Raw genomic sequence first — 20,969 nt, 5'->3', positions numbered from 1 at the left:
CGGTCGACAATAGAACTACATCTCCCACAATTCAAAACGCACGTTATCATGGGGACACGATCTGTTTCTTCAGTATCGTTTATTTGGAGGACAAAATACAAATCACTGTTTTTATCATGAATCTGATGTTCAACGTGATGCAAACGTGATGCAAATGTTGGCTGGTGCAGTATGTGTGTGAACGCGCATCAAAAACGTTCCAAACTGGGTTTCATTGGCGCGAGCGCCGCGCAACTGCGCGCGACTTTTCAAAGTTGACGAGGACGAGCGAACATCCGGTTAGCCACTTTTAGCTTTTATAGCTTACGAAGCAAAGTGCTGGGCCAAATGACAACAAATTAAACTAACAACGCGCTAATTAATAATCACGTTCCACCAACAAAGGTATGCGGATACTTTTAAAAATGCTCCGTTTGTATTTTACTTCTCTTTTCTGTAATAGCAAAGGAAGCTAACGTGACTCCGTTGAGGCTGGTTAGCTTGCCTCGCTGCACTGTAAACAACAATGTGGCGAGCATTTATCAACCATTAACGTCATTTTTAAGAGAGGAATAACCACGTGAAATTCTGTCCACGGGGTGTGTCTCAAGGTAAGGTAATTGTCTTTTGTATACACTGTTACGCACAACATTATCCTAATTTCAGGCAACTCTCGTTTTACATCTGATAACCTTACAATAAATACAGAGGTATTCATATTTTTGTATTTTTATATTTATGTATATATCTTCCCCGTGCAGCAAAAACCATCATGTCTATAGATTTTGATACTGCTGCTCTCCAAACCCAGGATGATGAGGAAGAATACGACCAAGATGATCTTGCGAGAAAACAAGAGGTACAACACAATATTATTATCAATATAATCATTCCATTCACCAATATTACAATTGTGAGCTTCAAATATGTGTCCTTGTTTGGATCTATTTGAGGATTAGCATAAAACCTTCACAGTGAGGCTGGTATGCAGGGTTGTTGTTATGACTCATCCCCTCAATATGTTGCTTTGTGTTGCGATTGGCCCTGTTGGCTTCTTCCTGGTGTGTCACTGGATGTAGCCGGCCGCCATGTGGTTAACCTACTTTCATACTATTACTTGTTTTGTTCACAATGCCACTTAAGAGCAAGCGTGAAGAATTATGTTCCCGAAGAGTGGAACAAAAAGACTAACTGGATGTTGTGAATCTATTAATAATCTACTTTTTATTTTAGCAATGGATCCTACGTTTTATAGATTAACTAGTCAAGTGGAAAATGTTTCCTGCCAGTAAGTGGAATGTTTCTGCTCCATTTAGCTTTGCTATATGTTTTGTTCAAACAATGGAGCACATGAGTTGTGCCTGGAGTCGACAACATGCCATGGACTCTTTGGTTATTTTGAAATGTGAAATCAGTTGGGATGCTATGAATTGGATTGGCGCTTGAAGTGGATACATTTTCTTGCGCTAAATGTGCAAATGGGATAATATGGGTCCTTCGGTTGAGGACACGGTGGAGGATTTACAGACGATTCAACGGTCCTTATGGGAAGTAAGTCCAGCTGGTTTTATTTGAATAGCTGGAATAACGCAAGCATGTTAAGCCTGTTTCTGACATAAGAAGAATATACTTGTTACTGAGTTACAAAGGGGCAAAACTGGTTGATGTGGAGACAATAATTTAAATTGTTTTTGTCACTGAAACTGTACTGCAGTTTTATTATGATTTAACAAAGCATATACTTTTACTCAAATATTAGAAGCCCAATTAGGAAGTAGTAATTCCAAAATGAAAGATTTTATTTCATTTGTAAATATGAAGTGCTACTTCTTGACATCATAATTTGCAGTTTTTATTTTTTAATACCTATCAAATGGAGACTTCAAGCGATTAAACATTTTTGACATTGCGAATTTTTTGTTCTATGTTTATTGTCCTTGGTTGCAGCACAAACATGATGACTCACTGCCTTGAGTTTTTGTTTTGTTTTGTTTTGTTTTTTCTTTTTTTTCTGCAGCTCCACAATCTCCTCGCAAACATGCCGGATGACATGCTGGAGGACAGCAGAGACTCCTCCTGCACAGAGCAGGAATTGATAAATAGAAATGCTGAAAACAGGTAACATGCTTGAATGAAATGGCTTTTGCCGAATCTCAGTGTTGTTCCTACTCGAGATGGGATACAAGATTGTTCGTCTATTGATTAATAACCATCGATTGTGGAGTTGATTGTTGAGTGCTTTTGGTGTCTCTTTACAGCCCACAGTCCAAATGGACTCAACAGCGGTCAGATCATCCCAGGCCAAATTCTCATGAGCAGGCATGTTTTTATGTTTTTGTTATTTTATTATTTATACATACCTGACATCAGTTTTTTCTTTTCATTTCAATTGAAAAATAACCATCAAACTTTCAATGTCTCATAAAAGAGCTATGAAGAAGACTACGATCATCATGATTTTACTTATGAAGATGGAGGCGTTCAGAGCAATGGTCATTCTCAACCTTCGGCTCATATCTGGAACCAGCATTCGGATTCTCAGTTCACCCAGGAAGACTGTACCCAAAACAGCATGGGAACAGAACGATCTTCAGAAGCCAATGGTTTCTCCACAGATGATCCATATGAGCCACACCTTCGTGCTAATAACATTGTCAACTGCAATGGAGATGGAACTAGTGACTGTAATAATCCTAGAGTGCAATCTCAGGTAAGGCTGATTCTTTCTTCTGCCAGAAAAAGCGATTTTACTGGAAATTAATATTGTAATTTTAGCCGCTTTTTTGAATTTTTTTTTAAACCAGGATGAAGCAATTAGCCTCTTTGAAGCGCTATAAAATGAATAGATAAATACCTAACTTTACACAAGAGAAGCTTTCATTTAAATATTGCTTTTCCGGTGTTTTCTTCTTTTGAATCTTAAGCCTGGAGCAGTGGAACGACGTGTGGATGATTACCGGGTCAGCTACAATCCTCACGGCCCTCCACGTCAGATGTTGAGCTCACAGGCTACACATCAAGACCGTCCATTCGATCAACTACAAAGAGAATTCCTTGACTCAACACAGCGTAAGTCTCATAATGTTGTCTGACAATGTCCGGAGGTTGGGAAACATTTCTTGCCCTATAGCATTTTTTTTTTGTATGCTATATGCCAAGTACTTGTAACCAAAGATGCAGTTTGAAGTTTCAGCCATTTGAAGTTTCACTGACTGACGTTTCTTTCTGCTGTCTTTTAGAAACTGCTGAGAAAGAGCAGATTACCCAGTTGCAGATATTCAACGTAGCTCTTAAAAGGCAAAATGAGGACTTGGAGCAAAAGTTTGAGGATTCAAAGCGCAACACGAGATACCTTGAGCACCAGTTGGCAATCGCTAAAGGTATTTTTCCTTTTCTGTCTTTGATGAAATGATGTGGCCCCGAGACAAGGAAACAACTTGTGTAAATCTGATATTACTTGGACTAAAAAAATCCATATCTACAGTCTAGACACTTGTCTGCAATTCACTTTTGATTTATTTACGCACAGATCAGAAAAATGACCTTACCGCGAGTCTTAAGGAATCGACTCGACTCCTGGGGGAGGCCAAAGAGCGGGAGCTTCAAATGCAAAGCAAACTCAAGATGATGGAGCAGCAAATACAGACCTTGAATGAGCGAGACCAGGACGTAAGTTATAAGAGCTCGTACAGTAGCTCGTCAGGAAGCATTGATATAAAGTTTAATTTCAGAACGCAAAGAAGCAGCGGGTGGCCGAGGCCGCTGTTGACACTATGAAGCAGCAGATGTTGGAGCTGTGTCGTTCGGACACGCTGTCCAAATCGCGTAAGCAGCACGACAGAGACCTCGCCGTCATCAAGGAGCAGCATGAGGCCGCGCTCTTGGTCTTACAGCAGCAGCTTGATGCTAAGTCTCAAGCTCTGGAGGAACAGGTTTGGATTTTTACTTTTGGCCTATCTTTTGTCTAATTGCTTTTAAACGTCATGGCGATGCTTTTCAGATGGATACTAGTCAGAAGTTCCGTGAGCAGGTGAAACAGTTGGAGCGGCAACGGGAAGAAGAGCAACTTGAGCGAGCCAGAGTGGTCAATGCTCTCACCCAGAGTCTGGAGAAGAGTCAGCAACAATGTGCCAAGCTCTTGCAGACAAGTGAGCCAAAGTTGTCTTAAATGTGGACAGCCGTTATTCAGCCATCTTTTCTTTGGGTTTACTCCGATTTTTATTTTTTCTCCAGGTTCTGTGCAAGAAATGAGTCAAATCCAAATCAAACTACAGCAGGCTCAAACGGCCAAGGTTCTAAGTGACAATATGAACAGAGACCTACAGGTTTGTTATTCGGTTTTGTGTCTCAAAAAGAATCACTTTGTTTCTCATTTTCTTTTTACCCCGTAGGAGGATCTTGCTGACTTGAAGGAGCAGATCATGCTGTATGAATCTGCTTTAAAACATGGCGTTATTGCATTAGAGCCCAACTGGGACTGCCAGAACCAGCTCTCTGACTCCTGTTTGGCGTTAGGCTTTAAGAAAACCAATGGTTCTCTCCGCAGGTACTTGTCCAACCAGTTCATTTTTTAATCATGTAATATTCTCTCAAATAATTCTGAGACTCTTTCTGCGTGAACAGCGTGGCCCTGGCCACCCTGTCAGACTCGCAGCTGCCTCAGGATGAAGCTTTGCGCCAACTGCAAGTGGAAATGCAGCGCTGCTTGGGGAGTTTAAAGAGCAAGAGGCAGAAGATCAGTCACCTGCAGGAGGAGCTTCAACAGAGTCGGGCCCGGGCAGATGAGCTGCAGAACCAATTAGACGAAGCCAAGCTCAGCTCATCGGTACGCACTATGATAAAAAAATCTGACACTGAAATGAATTATCCAAGTTTGACGTAAGCTTGCTTGGCCGCAGGTTAGACAATCCATCCAGGTAAAACATCCAAACTTGACTGCAGAGGACCAGAATGAGTTAGTGAAACTCCAGGAAGACAAACAACGCTTGCAGGATCAAGTGGAGGTTGGTCATCAATTATTTTACTCAAGGCCCCGTTGTGTTTACTAAATGACAATATGGAGGTTTGCTACGATTGTTGTCTTTCAATTCTAGGGCCTGCAAAGTAAAATTGCAGAGCTGCAGCAGAGTGAGGAAAAGGTCCGTTCTGCCAACTCAGAGCTCTGCGTCAAGACGAGAGAGATGATTCAGGAGTTGCACCAGGAAAAGCAAGCGGCTGCTAAGCAGTGAGACAAATACAAGGGAGCTAATGAAATCTTGACTCTTTTTCATTAACCATGTCTGTCTCTCAATGAAGATCCGAGCGGATTAATCAGCAGCACAGGGATGACGTGGTGAAACGAGTCAGGACGGAGCTCATGCTGCAACACAACGATCAGCTTGAACGTCTGACGGCACAACACGAGCGACAAATCCAAGACCTAAAGTACGTGCCCGTCGGGACATTTTATGTTTTGAACGAACTGTATTGAAGCAGCTCATTGTGGATTCATTCCTGCCCAGCTCTCAACTCTCTGAGGCCAGTGATAAGGTGTTGGCTGTGCAAGAGTGTTACATATCTGTCTGCAAGGAAAAGGAAATCTTGGAAGAAAGCATCAGAAACAAAGCCACGGAGGATGCACTGAAGAAAGAAAATGAGGTATACCCAATCAGACATCTTCAGTATCAAAATATCAAAATCTGCTGCTCCCTAGAAATTGATTGGTAAAATATATGATGACACTTTGACAGAAAAAAGGGGAGAGCAGCACAGATGTGGAGAAACTAAGGACTGAGCTAGAGGTGCAGCATCAGGCCTCCATCGCCCAGCTCAAGGCTCTCTGGTCCAAGGAGAAGGAGGCTGAGATCCAGCAGCAGGTGAAATCTCACAAAGCCTTGGCCAAGGCTGCTTGGGATGAAGCGCGACATCAGGTATGACTGTATCTCTGGAGGAGCAATTAGCAGCATCATTTTGTTTGCTTCTGATTCTGTGCAGATGGAGAAGACTTGGACTCTGAAGCTGGAGGAAGCCAGGCAAAGAAAACAACCTGAGACCTCTGAGGCAACCTGTCAGACAGAGGAGACGGAAGCAAACGCTTTGACCGTCACCGTCAAGGAGTTGGACTCCAAACTCTGTGCCCAGAGACAGCAGCTGCAAGCGGAAGCTGACAAAGTCCAACGCCGAGCGGTGGAAGAAGCCAGGAAAAAAGTCCAGATGGAGAATCAGGAGAAACATCTGCATGATTTGGCCAATAAGGTTTGATACTGTAATTAGGATGTCATAACAATTCAGGAATGTGAGACCATGTGCATTTTTTTGAGCGTAAAAACAAATGTGTTTGTTACAGGTTGAAGGAGCAGTGACCAGGGCCTATAACCGCTGGATTGAAGATTTGCCTTCATTGCCGCAATACCAAGCCTTGCTCCAAAGAGAGAAAGAGAAATGGGAAGAGCTGCAAAAACAAGACGTGGAACAAAAGGTAAAGCACATCAGTGAGGTAATTACTGGAAAAATTAACCAACATGTGACATTTATACATTTTATTTACAAGCAAACAGTATTTCATTTTTTATATGAAAACAGCTCATATTGATGGTGAGATATGACCATATTCTTATGGAGAAAAACATGCTTCCACTGCTTGTTGGACATGTACCAGGTATCGCAGGCTCTGAGGGCAGCAGAGGCGCAGTGGCGCAAGCAGCAACAAGACCAAGGTCAAAGATGTGGTACGACTAAAGAGCAAGAGAAGGTGGTGACTCTCCAGAGTCAGCTGGAGCAGTTACGAAGAGAACAAGCCGCACTGTTGGAGGCTGAACTTGCCGGAGCCAGAGCAGCCTGGAAAAGAGACAAACAGCAAGAGATTTCCCTTGTCCAAACTCGCAGCGAGCAAATGTACCAAACCAAACTCCAGGAGCAGCATAAGAAGCAGGAGATAATTCTGCTGCAGACCCTGAGGGCCAGAGAGGACGAGTGGAGATATCAGCAGGCTGAGAAGGAACAAGCCCAGAAGCGGCAGATGAGGGAAGATTTCCTCGTGGAGCTTCAAACTGCTCTGGCAGAGGTCCAGACGCAGCTTCTTGGCGCTTCCAGGACTGAGCAGCAGAGTTTCACGGAGAGCGTGAGCGGCAGCGTGTCAGAGGGCGCCGTAACGCACGTGATTCAAACTTGCTGCATAGACATTGTTGACAAAGCTGTGTGCCAGGCCAAGAAAGAATGGAAGAAAGTATGTTCTTAGTTCCATCAGGAGCTAACTGTTAGCCTGTCCTGAAACATAACAATGATCTGGGTGAGCTGCTTTACCTTGACGGATTTTTTTTTCTCCCTTTCCCACAGATAAGTGAGGCTCAGTTGAGCTGTGTGTTACGAGAAACGCAAGAACCGCATGAAAGAGAAATCAACAAAATGCAAAGTAGGAAAAATCCTCATTACGCTCTGAGTGGATTGAAAATGAAATAAATTAATATCTGCTTTGTGGAGAATTTACATGACGCTGTAATCTGTCCTGTGTAGGCTCCTTAGCCCAGAGTGGAGTGCAGGTTTGCAGCAGGAAGGATTGCGCAGACACCGCCAGTAAACTGGAGAAGAAAAACCAGGAGCTTCAGAAGCACTTGGCAAAAGCTTGCCGGCAGTTCCAGCACAGCGTCCGAGAACACAAAACAACCATACAGAAACTCAAAGGTAACGTTTAAACAAATGCGGTTTGAATATTTCCCGCCGTTCATTGTGTTAATCGCTACTGTTTATGGTAGACGAACACGAGCGCCGATTACAAAAGGCAAATGAGGAGCATCTGCTACAACTGGAGGAAGTGAAGCGAAGCAAAGAAGATGCTGGGTTTGTGATGTAGCTAAAATTTTCACAACATATAAAAACAAATAGTATATCACTATGAGTATGGCAAATATTTAGATACCCAATGTGAGGATTTTTTTTTCCTTTCTCTAAAATAAAGAGTGATGTTGCCATTTTCAGGCCTTCAAATCATCAACAAACTCTTCAAGAGGGCCTGGAAAAAATGAAGCAGCAATACTTGACAACTGTTGAAAAAATAAGAGGTTGGTGATTCTCCCACAAGCAAGACAGAAAGATGGATGGAAAATTTCCAAAATGTTATGTTTTGGTCCTTCAGGAGACATGCTGCGTTATCTCCAAGAAAGCCGCGAGCGAGCAGCTGAGATGATCCGCATCGAGGTGCTCCGGGAGAGGCAGGACACGGCCCGCAAAATGCGACGCTATTACCTGACCTGCCTGCAGGAATTGCTGGAGGACGACGGGAAAACCACGGGGTGAGCAGACACGATTGCCATCGTGTTTTTGTTTTTTTTGCTAAATCACTGGCGTTCCTTAACACTATGTACTTTAGTACAGAAGTGCTGATACTTGTGTTTAAAAAAAAATATATTACACACTTTGAAATATTGAGAATAGTGAGAATCCCATATTGGCAAAAAAATACTCAAGTATACCTGAAAAATCCACTGAAGTTCAGTAACTTAATCATTTTGATGTAATTACTTGCCACCACTGAAGTTAATCAAGCTTACATTAATCTTAATATTTTCAGCAGGGCTGAAAAGAAAATAATGAATGCTGCCAGCAAGTTGGCGGCCATGGCTAAAGTACTAGAGACACCTGTGAAGAATAAATCTGGAAAGAACCACGCTTTACCAAGTGAGTGTTCTAAAATACATTGTTTTGTTTTTACTCTGAATTTTAAGACTGTTTTGTGTTGACAGCTGGCATCACGGTAATGTCCACCACTGGGCCTGCCCCAGCAAGTAAGACAGACTTTTTGAAGAACCCGTCATCTGGACCACTTGAGAAAAGAACGGAGGATAGAACCCACAGGAAAAAGTTGTCGGGTTTGGAGCAAAAAGCAACTCAGGCGCGGACTAAATTTGTGAACAACCAGGACTCAGCAGATGCGCAACTCTACCCTCACAAAGTGGCCTCTTCATGCTCTGCTCCTTTGAGAAGCAAAAATAGGGAGGCGTACCTGCAGGGTGGACAACCGGAAAGCCATGCGGACACGCCAAACGAACCCTGTGTCACGCAGGAGCTTCCAGTCAGAGATGATAAACGCACTAACTGGAGCCTGAGCAGCAGTGACTCAGACAGCCACCACCTCCCTCGAGTGTCTTACTCGGGGAGGAAAGTAGAGTCGGTGAAGCCGTTCTCAGTTTCTGCCCGTGACTTCAGCCAGTTTGATCGGCTCACCCCGGACACGTCTGACTTGACGGTTTATAATGACATCGCCCAAGAGAGTTGGACTCGAACCCAAACCTCATCCCATCAAGGGAAGCTGAACACAAAGAGGGAGCCCGTACTGGGCTCAGAGGGAGAAAAGCTGAGTGGGCCTCTGTTTTCGGAGTTGAGACAATGTCAGCAGGACAGCGGCTTTGACAGCCCGTTTAACCAACCAAACTGACAGTGACAAAATGTGTCCAAAGGAAAACGCTGTTGAGGTTCTACATTTCAATTCAAAACCAGGTTTTCAGAAAGTGGCTATAAGTGTTTATATCATTAAGCTTTTTTTATTTTCACTAAATGTTTCGACAGGTCAAAATTTGCACACCAACTTATATTTATGGATGTCTATTGCAATAACAGAAATTCCACTCATTGCTCTTTTCAAATCTAGTGTACATTTTTTTTTATATGAGATCAAGGGAACATATGTTGTTTTAGAGTATTTTTTATATTTTCTTTTAATAAACAAATGAAGTGGTTTACACAAAGATAATAAGGATTTCAAAAATGTGCAAAAAATATGTATAAAGATCTCTAAACTAATCATACAATAACTGCCTAATAATGTATAGGGGGAAGATAAAACAGGAAAGCGAGGAAGATGCATTTGTAGTTGATAATCAAAATCTAAGAGATGACGATCCCAAATATACATATCATCCATCTAATATCCCGCTTGTCCCCATATTTGTACAAAATAATCAAAATGGTTTGTATTCTGAAAGACAGACACAATACAGTAGGCGTATTTTACGCGGATGCAGAAGCCAATCATATTGCAGCGTTTAGTTAAGTTTGTTTTAAGATAAAATAAAAGTTCCGAATCACTGTACTGAATAGTGGAGCGGGCAATAGGTAAAAAAGCAAACAAGCGCAAACATTTTAAACTGCACCATCACGTTGTGGAAAAAATGTCACATGACAGATAATTTACTGGCGATCATTGACTTGGTGGATTCCTGTGAAATCTGAGCGCTGTTGTGGGCTTGACTTTTCTCCACCCACATCTCTGGAGCGACTCTGTCCACGATATGCTGCCGATTGTGCAATTTTTTTTTTACTAAGTCTAAATGCAGATTGTGCTCCACAGACGAAGAAACAATGCTCTTGTGGTTGGTCCTCGCAGCCTTTGCAATTGGCCTGTTTTTTCGCTTCCCTTACTTCTACCAGGATGTCAAATTTATCGTGACAAATCTGCGATTACGACGCAAAGTTTTGCACTACACCCAGACCAACTACACCCTCGTGGACCGTTTTTTGGAGCGAGCGAAAAAGCATCCGCACAAGCCGCTCCTCCTCTTCAAAGATGAGACGTTCACGTACCAGGAGGCCGACCGACTCAGCACCCAGGCCGCCAGGTTGTTGCTGCAAAGTGGTCAAGTTAAGCCAGGCGACACGGTGACTTTGTTCGTGGCCAATGAGCCCATGTTCGTGTGGCTCTGGTTGGCTCTGTTCAAGCTCGGATGTTCGGTGGCGCTCCTCAACACCAACATCAGGTCCAAGTCTCTGCTGCATTGCTTCAAATGCAGCGGCGCTCAAGTTCTGCTGGTGGCTCAAGGTGAAATGTCTACCGAGAAAAATCCACATTGTGCGATAGGACAAGCGCTCCACGATGGAATTGTTAATAATTTGGAATAATGAAAAAAATCAAGAAAAAATCCCCTTCTTCCCGGGCTAGATCAAATTGAAATTAAGATTAAAATAAATTTTAAAAAAAGCAAAAAAAATAACAAGTGGTAAGAAAAACAATCATATAAAACTATTTTTGACATCATAAATTGAAATATATATAACGATATTTAATAGTATTTACCTATATTGTGTTTATTTCAGTATTTATGTTTATTATATTTATTTGTTGTGTTTATTTTTACTTTTACATAAAATCACTGTCATTGCAAATTTCGGCATTCAAGTTTTTAACCAGTGGGGTAAAACCAATGCTTTCCAATTTAACCACAAATGAGTTTGTCGTATTCAAATAACCTCCTGTCTGTCATTACGAATATTAAGATAATTCCTTAATCCCATTTAAGTGCTAATATTTGCATACTGTAAATTCATACATCTGTAAATAGTTCCACATATGTTTACTGTTGTGAGGTTACGGCTGCTGCGCAGATAAATGTGTTTGCGTAAGAATACGCCGTCACCCGGCAAAGGTTCATAATTAGGTACATAGTACCATGTTTCCTTCCAATCATCAGGATTTTCTGGTTGTCTGATTTCATAATCAAATTAACTGGAACATGGAAAGCTGTCCATGTTCAGCACTCTTACAGGCCACAAATCAATAGTTTTTGGGCAATCTTTAACAAATAACATTGTGCAAAACAAAACCAAGGTTCTTACTTGGAAGTTTTGTGCTCTGGCTCCCCCTACAGAAATGAGTAACCTTAAATGCTGAGTACTTCAAACAAACAGGATGCGTTATGTAATCGGACAATGGCTGACAAAATTTGAAATAGGCCCCAATAGATTTAGGGAAAAACTTGAATACTTGTGTTCAGACTTGCAGGCTGCCGTAATGGAGGTTCTCCCAGAGCTTCTGGAGCAACCGGTGAAGGTGTTCTTCATGGGAAACACACAAACAAATTCAGACATGCACGGTTTCGTTGACAAGATGACAAATATGTCCTGTGAACCCCTCACCAAAGATTTAAGATCACATTTGAACATGCACAGTCCTGCCTTCTATGTGTATACATCAGGGACGACAGGTGAGCCACATTGGATTGTTGACTTTGCAAAATGGCTTCTTCACTTCCCTCTTCTTTTGAACAGGTCTTCCTAAGGCAGCTGTGCTAACTCACAACAAACTGTGGCGCATGGCTATGATTCTGAGCTCATGCAACTTGAAATCAGATGATGTGCTATATATCAGTCTCCCTCTCTACCACACATCAGGACTTGTTGGATTCGCGGGTGCCATTGAATTAGGTATGTGCCACCTATTCATTCACCGGTCAATCACAGGAGTGACACTTGGGCCTTGAGGGGTTATTAAATGCAGTCAAACAATCTTGTCACAATATTCACTAGTGTTACTGTACTTAGTTGAATGTGTTCTTTTGTATTCAGGTATCACAGTTGCACTAAAGAGTAAATTCTCTTCATCTCAGTTCTGGGATGACTGCAGGAAATACAACGTGACTGCCATACAGTATATTGGCGAAGTTATGCGATTTCTATGTAACACACCAAAAGTAGGCATCAGATTTTATCTCTCACTTAAGTTTAAATATGAGAAATATATGAATTAACCGAGGCACAATATTTCTTCATTCTCCCGATAGAAACCCAACGACCGAATCCACAATGTAAGACTAGCGATCGGCAATGGCATCCGAGCCAACGTTTGGAGAGATTTTTTAAACCGCTTTGGAAACATTCGAATCCTGGAGCTTTACGGAGCAACGGAGGGTAACATTATTTTCATGAATTACTGCGGAAAGATCGGCGCTGTGGGACGAGCCAACTTCTTGTTTCGAGTAAGTCTGAACTTCATTTGGCGCTTTTTCTTTAGCTCTTCATCAATCAGCTCTATCGTTTGTCTTGCAGTGGCGTTATCCCTTTGCACTGATCAAATATGATGTGGAAGAGGAGCAACCTCTGAGGGATTCATCGGGTCTCTGCATCCAGGTTCCTGAAGGTGGGTCACTCCCACAGCAATTACCAGAAAATTGACTCTGGTGGTTAGAGAAACCCATTTCCTTTTGATTGTATAAATGTATTATTTATCAATACTTTTTTTTTTTTGGCTAGGTGAGCCTGGCCTTCTGGTGTCTAAGATATCTGCAAACACGCCATTCTTGGGCTACGCAAGAGACCTGCAGCAGACCGAGAAGAAGAAGCTGCACGACGTCTTAAAGAAAGGCGACGTCTACTTTAACACCGGCGACTTGATGCTCTTCGACAAAGACGGCTTCATTTACTTTCAAGACCGCATCGGCGACACTTTCAGGTGAGGTTCTTCTTTTTTCTTTTCTTTGTTTGAGCTGAGTATGACGTGTGTGTGTGTGTGTGTGTGTTTTTAAACAGGTGGAAGGGAGAGAACGTGTCCACTAATGAAGTGGCTGATGTCATCACTCAGGCTGACTGCATCACTGAGGCCACTGTGTATGGTGTGGAAGTGCCAGGTATGTACATGTGCACCAATCACAACCATGTAACGTGGGTCTCATAACTAGACAATAATGAATACAATCTTTCTTTCTTTTACAACCTGATAAAAGTGAGTGATACAGTAAAATTCTCTCCTATGCTCTCCAAAAAGCTATAATGAATGTCTTGATTGTTGGCTTTTTATAATTGCTGGGCGCCAGCAGTCATTGGTATTTGTGGCTGGCATTTGCGCCCTCTTGTGGAGTTGTCTGGAATTGCACCACCTCTTGGTGAGCGTGTTAGCAGGGTCAACACGATCGCGTGGTGTGCTTTGCAATCAGCAAGCTTTATTAGTCTGGCACAAACAGCAACTAATTGTGTGTTTGTTTATATTTGGATGTGTCAGAATGCTTAAGAAAAAAAACATGTCACCGGTGTTGTCAAAATGACCCTGTAGCTATTTTCATCATGTATTTCTGAACACGTTTTTTTTTTTGCGTCTTCACTGTGACTCACAGCAGGAAGCTACGATTCCAAATAAAAGAAATGAGCTTCACATGGATAAACCCGTCCTGCCACTAACCTGTTCTGGAAACAACCGCACATATCTGAGGCACTTAACATAGCCACGCGTGTGTGCCCGTGTCTGGAACTCTTTCAATGTTTGAGTCCTAAACTTTCACCTGAATCTGCAGTGAAGGCCCAAGAGGAATGAACTGCGTCATTTCAGCGAGGTTCCTAGGGGCGTTTTAGAACAGTGTCACCTGCAATGTTTGTTTTCTTTCTCCACCTGAACTGTGACTCATTTTATGTGGAATGTAAAGTTCACCCATGTCAAAGGAAACCTGAGTCAGATGGAGAGTAAAGCGGTTACTGTACAATGGCACCACACACCTGATACACAAACAACGCAGGAACACAATCGCTCATGTATTGTGGGTCAGTGATGGAACTCTGCTTGTAACTCCACAAATAATCTAACAATCTCCCAAACAATTCCAAAGTAGTTTGTGTGGTGACAAAGGGAATACTTGGCAAATAAATATCTTTTTTTTTCTGCTCAAAGGCAACGAGGGCAGAGTAGGCATGGCGGCCGTAGTTCTACGAGACGGATGTACGTTGGATACTGAAGGCATCTTCAAGCATCTTGAAAGCTTCCTGCCGACCTACGCCAGGCCACGTTTTATAAGGATTCAGGTACTCAAAGCATCTTGTTACCAAATAAGTTGTATTTGCAAATGATATTAAATTCCACTTTAATGGCAGAGCTCCTTAGATGTCACGGGAACATTCAAGCTTATGAAGACCAGGTTGGTTAGGGAAGGCTTTGACCCCTCTGCTATCAATGATCCACTCTATTTCTTGGATGACAAGGAGAAGAAATATGTCCCACTTACAATGGATATAGTCAATGCAATATTATCAGGCAAGATCAAAATCTAACATATTTTTATATACTTGATCCATAAAAAAGAAATCTATTTTGTAATGAATTTGATGTCTGTGTTAGTGAATGCATATGATATCATCATCATCGGTTTAAAGTTTAAATACTTGTGATTATTTGCTAAACTATTCACTGTTAAGTTTGAAAAAAGGATTTTGGTGCTAATTGTTATAGAAATTAATTTTGTAGCTGTGTTGGGACGGCCCACAAACACTGTTGTTGCCTGACTTTTTTCATAGCTGCAAACAGGTGCAATTTCAGAATTAAAAGTGAAAGTTGTAATTGTTGTTCGGGGTGAATCTTTAACCGGGATTAAGTGTTATGGTATATTAGAGTTCCAACTTGATGTTTAGTGTGCGTGCGTGTGTGCGCGTGTTTTTATGCATTTGCGCACGCCCCCCCCCCCCCCCCACACACACACTCCCTGTCTCACGTCATCAATCATCAGACAAACAAGGCTCAGTTTCATACTTGACATTCCTCCCCCTCATGGAGATTTATGCGAACTTCCTGCTACACTACAATACTATTATTTTAAAAGAAGTTACCTCCAAAAACCTGTTATTGTCAAACTGCTGTAGAAGTAGAAGAGAGCTTGTACTGATTTTTTCCCACCACATCACTACATTGTTATTGAAATTCAAACGTATTTATTTATTTATTTATTTATTTATTTATTTATTTATTTATTTATTTATTTATTTATTTATCTATCTATTTATTCATTCATTTATTTATTTATTTATTTATTGTAAATAATTCGTCACATAATGTCATCTCATTTCAGTCACAGTTCATCATTTTTAACTGAGTTTGATTTGTCGATCGTGATGGGCCAATATGATGATGGAGAATGCGAATGCGAGGGCAGAAAAACGCGCGCAGTGTCTTCTCGACTGGGTGTGGGAAGAGATGTGGCAAGTCGAAAACACGCAGAAAGTAGGAGGGGTCAAGTGTCGCGGCTGAACTTTGCCACAAATGCACCACGCGCACCCATACGCTGCGGCTTGTTGTGATCGGAGCCGCAGTCCTTCGTCAGCTCCTTCGGTTCGAGATGTTCATCTGGCTGTCGGTCGTGGGTGGCTTTCTGCTCATCCTCAGGACGCGCTTCCCCTACTGGCTGGACGACTGCGTCTACATCCTCCGGAGTCTCCTGCTCGCCATCAGGCTGATCAAGTACAAACGGAGCAAACCATTCTATGGCGTCTTGGACGGATTCCTTGCAGCGGTCCGGAGACACCCGGACAAGACATTCTTGCACTTTGAGGGCGAGTGCTTCTCCTACGGCGAGGTGGACCGGCGCAGCAACCGGCTTGCCCGGGTGCTGAAGCAGGAGGCGCGCCTACGGGAGGGGGACGCGGTGGCCCTCTTTCTGGGCAACGAGCCCAACCTCGTGTGGACCTGGCTGGGACTCGCTAAACTGGGTTGTCCGGTTGCTCTGCTTAACTTTAACATCCGATCCAAGTCTCTGCTGCACTGCTTCTCCTGCTGCGGCGCAAAAGTGTTGGTGACGTCGGCAGGTGAGATGCGTGACGTGCGTGGGCCATAGTTGGGCAGACTCATGCTCAAGGGCCACTTTTGAATTTTAAAACAGAATGACGGGCAAAACCATTCATAAAATGAGGAGAATCAAAGTAAAAATCGTTTTTAAAAAAATGGTAATAATTATGGCTGGTGATTGAATGATAATTTTGCACCAGGTTGATGTGGTGAGCACGTCTACCTCAAAGTTCTGAGGTTGGGCATTCGAACTATGGCCAGCCTGTTTAAAGGTCACCTGCACACCTTTCCTTCTACCTTGGATAAGAAAAAGTTGAGCTGGAAAAAAAATGTCTGCCAAAAATGTTTCATATTGAATTTATATGCTTTTATCTGAATTCTACCAGCATGAAACCTTAAATGTTTACTATTAAGGTGCATTATTCACATTAAATAATGAAATAATTATATATAAAATATATGCAAATTAAAAAAGTTCTTAGTAATCATGTTCTATTTTATTTTCATTTTATTTTTTGCTAGAAGAAATTTTTCCTTTCTGAAAAGTCAAGTAATAACAAGAATATGTATATGTGTTTGCAGAGCTGCAGGAGGCCGTGGAGGAAGTTTTGCCAGCGTTGAGGGAGCAAGGGGTCAATGTGTACTTCCTATCAAAAACATTCAAGTTGCAGGGTGTCAATTTCTTGGCTGACAAGATCTCCAAGGCCTCGGACCAACCTATGCCCAAAGACCTCCGAGCCAATGTTACCGTCAGGAGCACTGCTATATATATCTACACGTCTGGAACCACTGGTATGAATGGGACAAAAACATCCACAACTCCTTTGGGTGTGTTTGAGAATTTTATATGACAGAAAAAAATACTTTTGTCCCTAATAGGTTTGCCTAAAGCAGCGATCATCACCCACGAGAGGATGTGGGCCGCATCTTTCCTCCAGTCGCTGTGCGGCGTCACAAGAAACGACGTCTTCTACATCAACCTGCCGCTCTACCACAGCTCAGGCTTCCTCATTGGGTTAGGGGGCTGCATTGAGAGAGGTAGGTCATGACCTTCTCGATTTGAACAAAAGCTATGCGAACAATGTCCATACTGACATATAGTGACTGTTGCTGCAGGTATATCGGTCGTGCTGAAGAGGAAGTTCTCCGCGTCTCAGTTCTGGGACGACTGCAGGGAGCACAACGTGACCGTGATGCAGTACATCGGCGAGACCATGCGCTACCTTTGCAACACGCCCAAGGTCAGATACCATCTCCTCCCTCAAGATGATTCCAATTCCCTGATGTTGTTCCCCTCTGCAGAAGGACAATGAGAAGGACCACAAAGTACGGATCGCCCTGGGCAACGGAGTCCGCGCTGACGTCTGGTCCGAGTTTCTCAAGCGCTTCGGTGACATTAAAGTAAAGGAGCTGTACGCGGCTACAGAGGGAAACATCGGATTTATTAACTACACCTCTAAGGTCGGCGCTGTGGGACGGATGAACTTTTTCCACAGGGTAGGTGAAAATTTTTATCATTCCCTGCTTGTTGGTTTATATCTCACTCCGTAAACTTCTCCCGCCAGTTAATTTTCCCGTACTTGTTGATCAAGTTTGACATCGAGAAGGAGGAGCCTATCCGAAACGCTCAGGGTCTTTGCGTTGAGGCGGCCACAGGTGAGCTGAACATACAACAAAACGTCATGTTCAAAAATGTTTGCCATTACGAAGACAGGAATGAACATTTCAAAAGGGTGTAGACTTTTGTGCATCATGGCTGTCTGTCAGGTGAGACGGGCCTTCTGGTGGGGAAGGTGACGCAGAGGTCGCCCTTTGTGGGCTACGCGGGCAACGAGCAGCAGACGGAGAAGAAGAGGCTCCGCGACGTGTTGAAAAAAGGCGACTTGTACTTCAACACGGGAGATTTGCTTCGCTTTGACAAGGACAACTTTGTCTACTTTCAGGATCGTGTTGGTGACACTTTCAGGTAAGTCGTGAAGTGACGATATGACTTTAATATTTGAAAGATTAGGTTTGGGTCTTAAATTAGGGTTTCAATTTAGGAATAGGGTTTGAAATGAGGTGAAACTCCTTTTCTTCGGAACAGATGGAAGGGCGAGAATGTGGCCACGTCGGAGGTAGCAGATGTCCTCACCTTGGCGCCTTGCATTTTAGAGGCCAACGTTTACGGTGTTAAGGTGAACGGTAAGGCATCAACGACTCGTGCCGTTTGTGAGACGAGACGGCATTAATGCTTTGCCGTGATAGGGAATGAGGGGCGAGCAGGCATGGCGGCGATCACGTTGAAAGAAGGAGAAGACTTTGACTGCGCCGACACCTACAGGCAGGCCGTCAACTACCTGCCGGTCTACGCCTGCCCGCGATTCATCAGGATCCAGGTGAGGCTTCCTTCTGCATGTGTACATATATTGTGCTTATAATCCCAAAACATGTAATTCAGCCTTCCTTGGAGATGACGGGCACATTTAAACTGAAGAAAGTCAAGCTGGTGGAAGAAGGCTTCAACCCCGCCCTCATCAGTGATCCATTATATTACTTCAACGCGGCCAAAAAGACCTTCGCTCCCATGACCACGGAGGTGTACAGCGCCATAACCAGAGGCCTTATTAAACTCTGACAAAAGTGTTGAAGCGTAAGTGTAAAGACATTTTGTTTACAGGCACGTTTGCTGCTTCAAACAATTTATCTCAGGGATGCACCACAAGACTATTTATGATAGATCCAACCCTGATAGCCACAGAAAAGATGGTACACGGCAGTGCTCTGCCACTGATAAGAATTCATCCTTCATGATGGATGAAATCAACTGTAGCATTTCAAACATGACAAATGAAATCATTTATCCACAATGCTCTTGTGTCAGAATGAAGTTGTGTGTGTACATTAACATGCTTGAACTTTGGATAATAAACTTTGTAGTGAAGTTTCTCCTATCTGAAGGGAGTTTTCAGTGATGCACCTTTGAACGGATATTATGATTTGCATTATCTGCTTTATGGGTTACAATTCATATCACAGATGATGAGAGAGAGTGGAGGATTATTTAGTTAGTTTTGATGAGGAAATATTTGTTTTTCTGTATTTTTTTTTTTTTTTAAAAAGGACTGAAAGGCCTGGTCATTAGTAGGTGAGGTAAAATGTTATGAAGGGAAATAATTTTAGAATACAAAGATTTGTGATTTCGTTTGTAATTCGTTAACCAAATGAGTTATAAAAATTAATATTTTTTTGTAAATCATGGTGAAAATCTGTCATGAAGTGATTGGAGCTGGGCGACCAAATGCAGCTTGGACCAGGGTTTATTGAAGGTAAACGGTAGTTGGAAGAGAGGATAAGGGGAACAAACTAACAGAACCGGCAAACTGACATAACTTAATTCCCCAGTGTTTCCTTTTTAATTGTTTGAAGTCGTTTAAGTCGTTTGATGTCGTCTCGGCCTCTTGTTTCTTGGTTCGTGTCTGTCAGTTCTGTTTCGGTTGGCCAGTCTGTCGGTCGGTCAGTAAGTCAGTACACTGCTGACTTACTGACCGACCGACAGACTGGGACAGACAGAGTGTACTGACTTAAGTCAGTGTACTGACTTACTGACTTAACTGACCGACCGACAGACTGGCCAACCGAAACATAACTGACAGACAGGAACCAAGAAACAAGGAGACGTGACGACATCAAATGACTTAAATACAAGACAGGTAACAAGAGGCAGGTGACTGTGGTTACATTGATTGAGGTTACACAGGAGGGGAGGGGCAACGCGAACAGAAACCATGGTAACAGACATAATAAAGCAACCGGGGACGGGGACGAGGCGTGACAAAATCCCATAATATTCTGACTTTGTACTCATAATATATACTATTAAAAATAAATTTCTAGTGAAATTAGAGCAATCCTGCAATTATAAAGCATACTATATACTAAATGCTTATTTTAAGTGTACTAAATTCAATGACTCGTTTTAATCAATGAAAAGACAGCGTTGAATATTTTATTTACTCCAACTAGTTGGCTCCATTTTCCAGTTTGAAATGCAAACAAAATAAGCAATTGATAAGATAAATACATAATTTTAAATAAGACCCCACAGAATACTTTACTTCAAAAATGAATTTCTTTATTAATACAGTGGTATACGTTTAAAAAAAAAAAAAAAAAAGTGTTGCAGAGGGGGAGAAAGTTTTAAACAAAAACAATCCAAATAAATAAAAAGAATGCTCATCGCATGGAGAAATAAACTAGTGTTGCATTGAAGCACTGAAGTGTTATCATATCAAAAGAAAATAGTAGTGATGTGCCATAATAAATCGTCTATTAGTACAAAAATACATTTCAGGGCACACACTAAAGCATCCAGTATCACAAATAAAGGAAGGGACCAGTTGTCGTTCCCCTAACCCCCTTTGAGCGCATCTTTTAAAACCATTTAAACCAAGCACTTGTCTATTTTTGTTTTGTAAATAAGAATAAAAACTTCTCATACAGTTAAAAATGCCTTATGTCGTGTACTTATGCAGTAAGTAGAAAAGTTGGACTTATTACTGCTAACGTCAGTTCCAAGGCTCAGGGGTTTTAACCGGAATACAAACATAACCAGAGTAACTTCTTCACTCTCTTTTCCTCTCTTTTTTTTTTAAACAAACATTTTCTCTTTTATACAAAACAATAAAGATGTACAAAAGTTAATTTACAGAGAACCAAGGCCATATGC

General features: G+C 42.2%; 3 protein-coding genes across 7 annotated transcripts; all 3 read left to right on the top strand.

The window, feature by feature from the left end:
* Positions 1-34: 34 nt before the first annotated feature.
* On the top strand, positions 35-9,878 carry cep152 (centrosomal protein 152). 5 transcript variants are annotated; one of them, XM_088379827.1, is made up of 29 exons: positions 35-278; positions 443-590; positions 741-838; positions 1,997-2,097; positions 2,238-2,298; positions 2,408-2,689; positions 2,904-3,048; positions 3,219-3,359; positions 3,509-3,648; positions 3,711-3,911; positions 3,980-4,127; positions 4,213-4,304; positions 4,371-4,525; positions 4,603-4,804; positions 4,878-4,982; positions 5,073-5,203; positions 5,275-5,403; positions 5,481-5,616; positions 5,709-5,888; positions 5,953-6,213; positions 6,305-6,436; positions 6,617-7,183; positions 7,294-7,369; positions 7,471-7,638; positions 7,710-7,794; positions 7,933-8,015; positions 8,090-8,246; positions 8,525-8,631; positions 8,697-9,878. In XM_088379827.1, the coding sequence occupies exons 3-29, from the start codon at positions 752-754 to the stop codon at positions 9,386-9,388; spliced, it is 4,764 nt and encodes a 1,587-aa protein (XP_088235953.1). In that variant the 5' UTR covers positions 35-278; positions 443-590; positions 741-751; the 3' UTR covers positions 9,389-9,878. The 5 variants fall into 5 exon arrangements, with proteins under 5 accessions (XP_088235953.1, XP_088235952.1, XP_088235951.1 ...); XM_088379826.1 differs by having other exon boundaries at positions 35-384; XM_088379825.1 differs by having other exon boundaries at positions 35-590.
* A 325-nt stretch (positions 9,879-10,203) lies between these two features.
* On the top strand, positions 10,204-15,043 carry LOC148396107 (long-chain fatty acid transport protein 2-like). Its single transcript, XM_088379830.1, has 10 exons — positions 10,204-10,768; positions 11,721-11,930; positions 11,995-12,150; positions 12,292-12,416; positions 12,507-12,701; positions 12,772-12,862; positions 12,976-13,174; positions 13,252-13,349; positions 14,381-14,511; positions 14,581-15,043. Exons 1-10 carry the CDS (start codon positions 10,312-10,314, stop codon positions 14,755-14,757), a joined length of 1,839 nt encoding a protein of 612 aa, XP_088235956.1. The 5' UTR covers positions 10,204-10,311; the 3' UTR covers positions 14,758-15,043.
* A 681-nt stretch (positions 15,044-15,724) lies between these two features.
* Positions 15,725-19,194, top strand: slc27a2 (solute carrier family 27 member 2). Its single transcript, XM_088379430.1, has 10 exons — positions 15,725-16,281; positions 16,844-17,053; positions 17,141-17,299; positions 17,378-17,502; positions 17,564-17,758; positions 17,827-17,917; positions 18,029-18,227; positions 18,348-18,445; positions 18,509-18,639; positions 18,702-19,194. The coding sequence occupies exons 1-10, from the start codon at positions 15,816-15,818 to the stop codon at positions 18,876-18,878; spliced, it is 1,851 nt and encodes a 616-aa protein (XP_088235556.1). The 5' UTR covers positions 15,725-15,815; the 3' UTR covers positions 18,879-19,194.
* Positions 19,195-20,969: the final 1,775 nt, after the last annotated feature.

This window comes from Syngnathus floridae, chromosome 6, assembly GCF_059516105.1.
Source record: "Syngnathus floridae isolate MCC-2025c chromosome 6, RoL_Sflo_1.0, whole genome shotgun sequence".
NCBI classification, from domain to species: domain Eukaryota; kingdom Metazoa; phylum Chordata; class Actinopteri; order Syngnathiformes; family Syngnathidae; genus Syngnathus; species Syngnathus floridae.
This window is presented reverse-complemented; position numbering and strand designations above follow the sequence as displayed.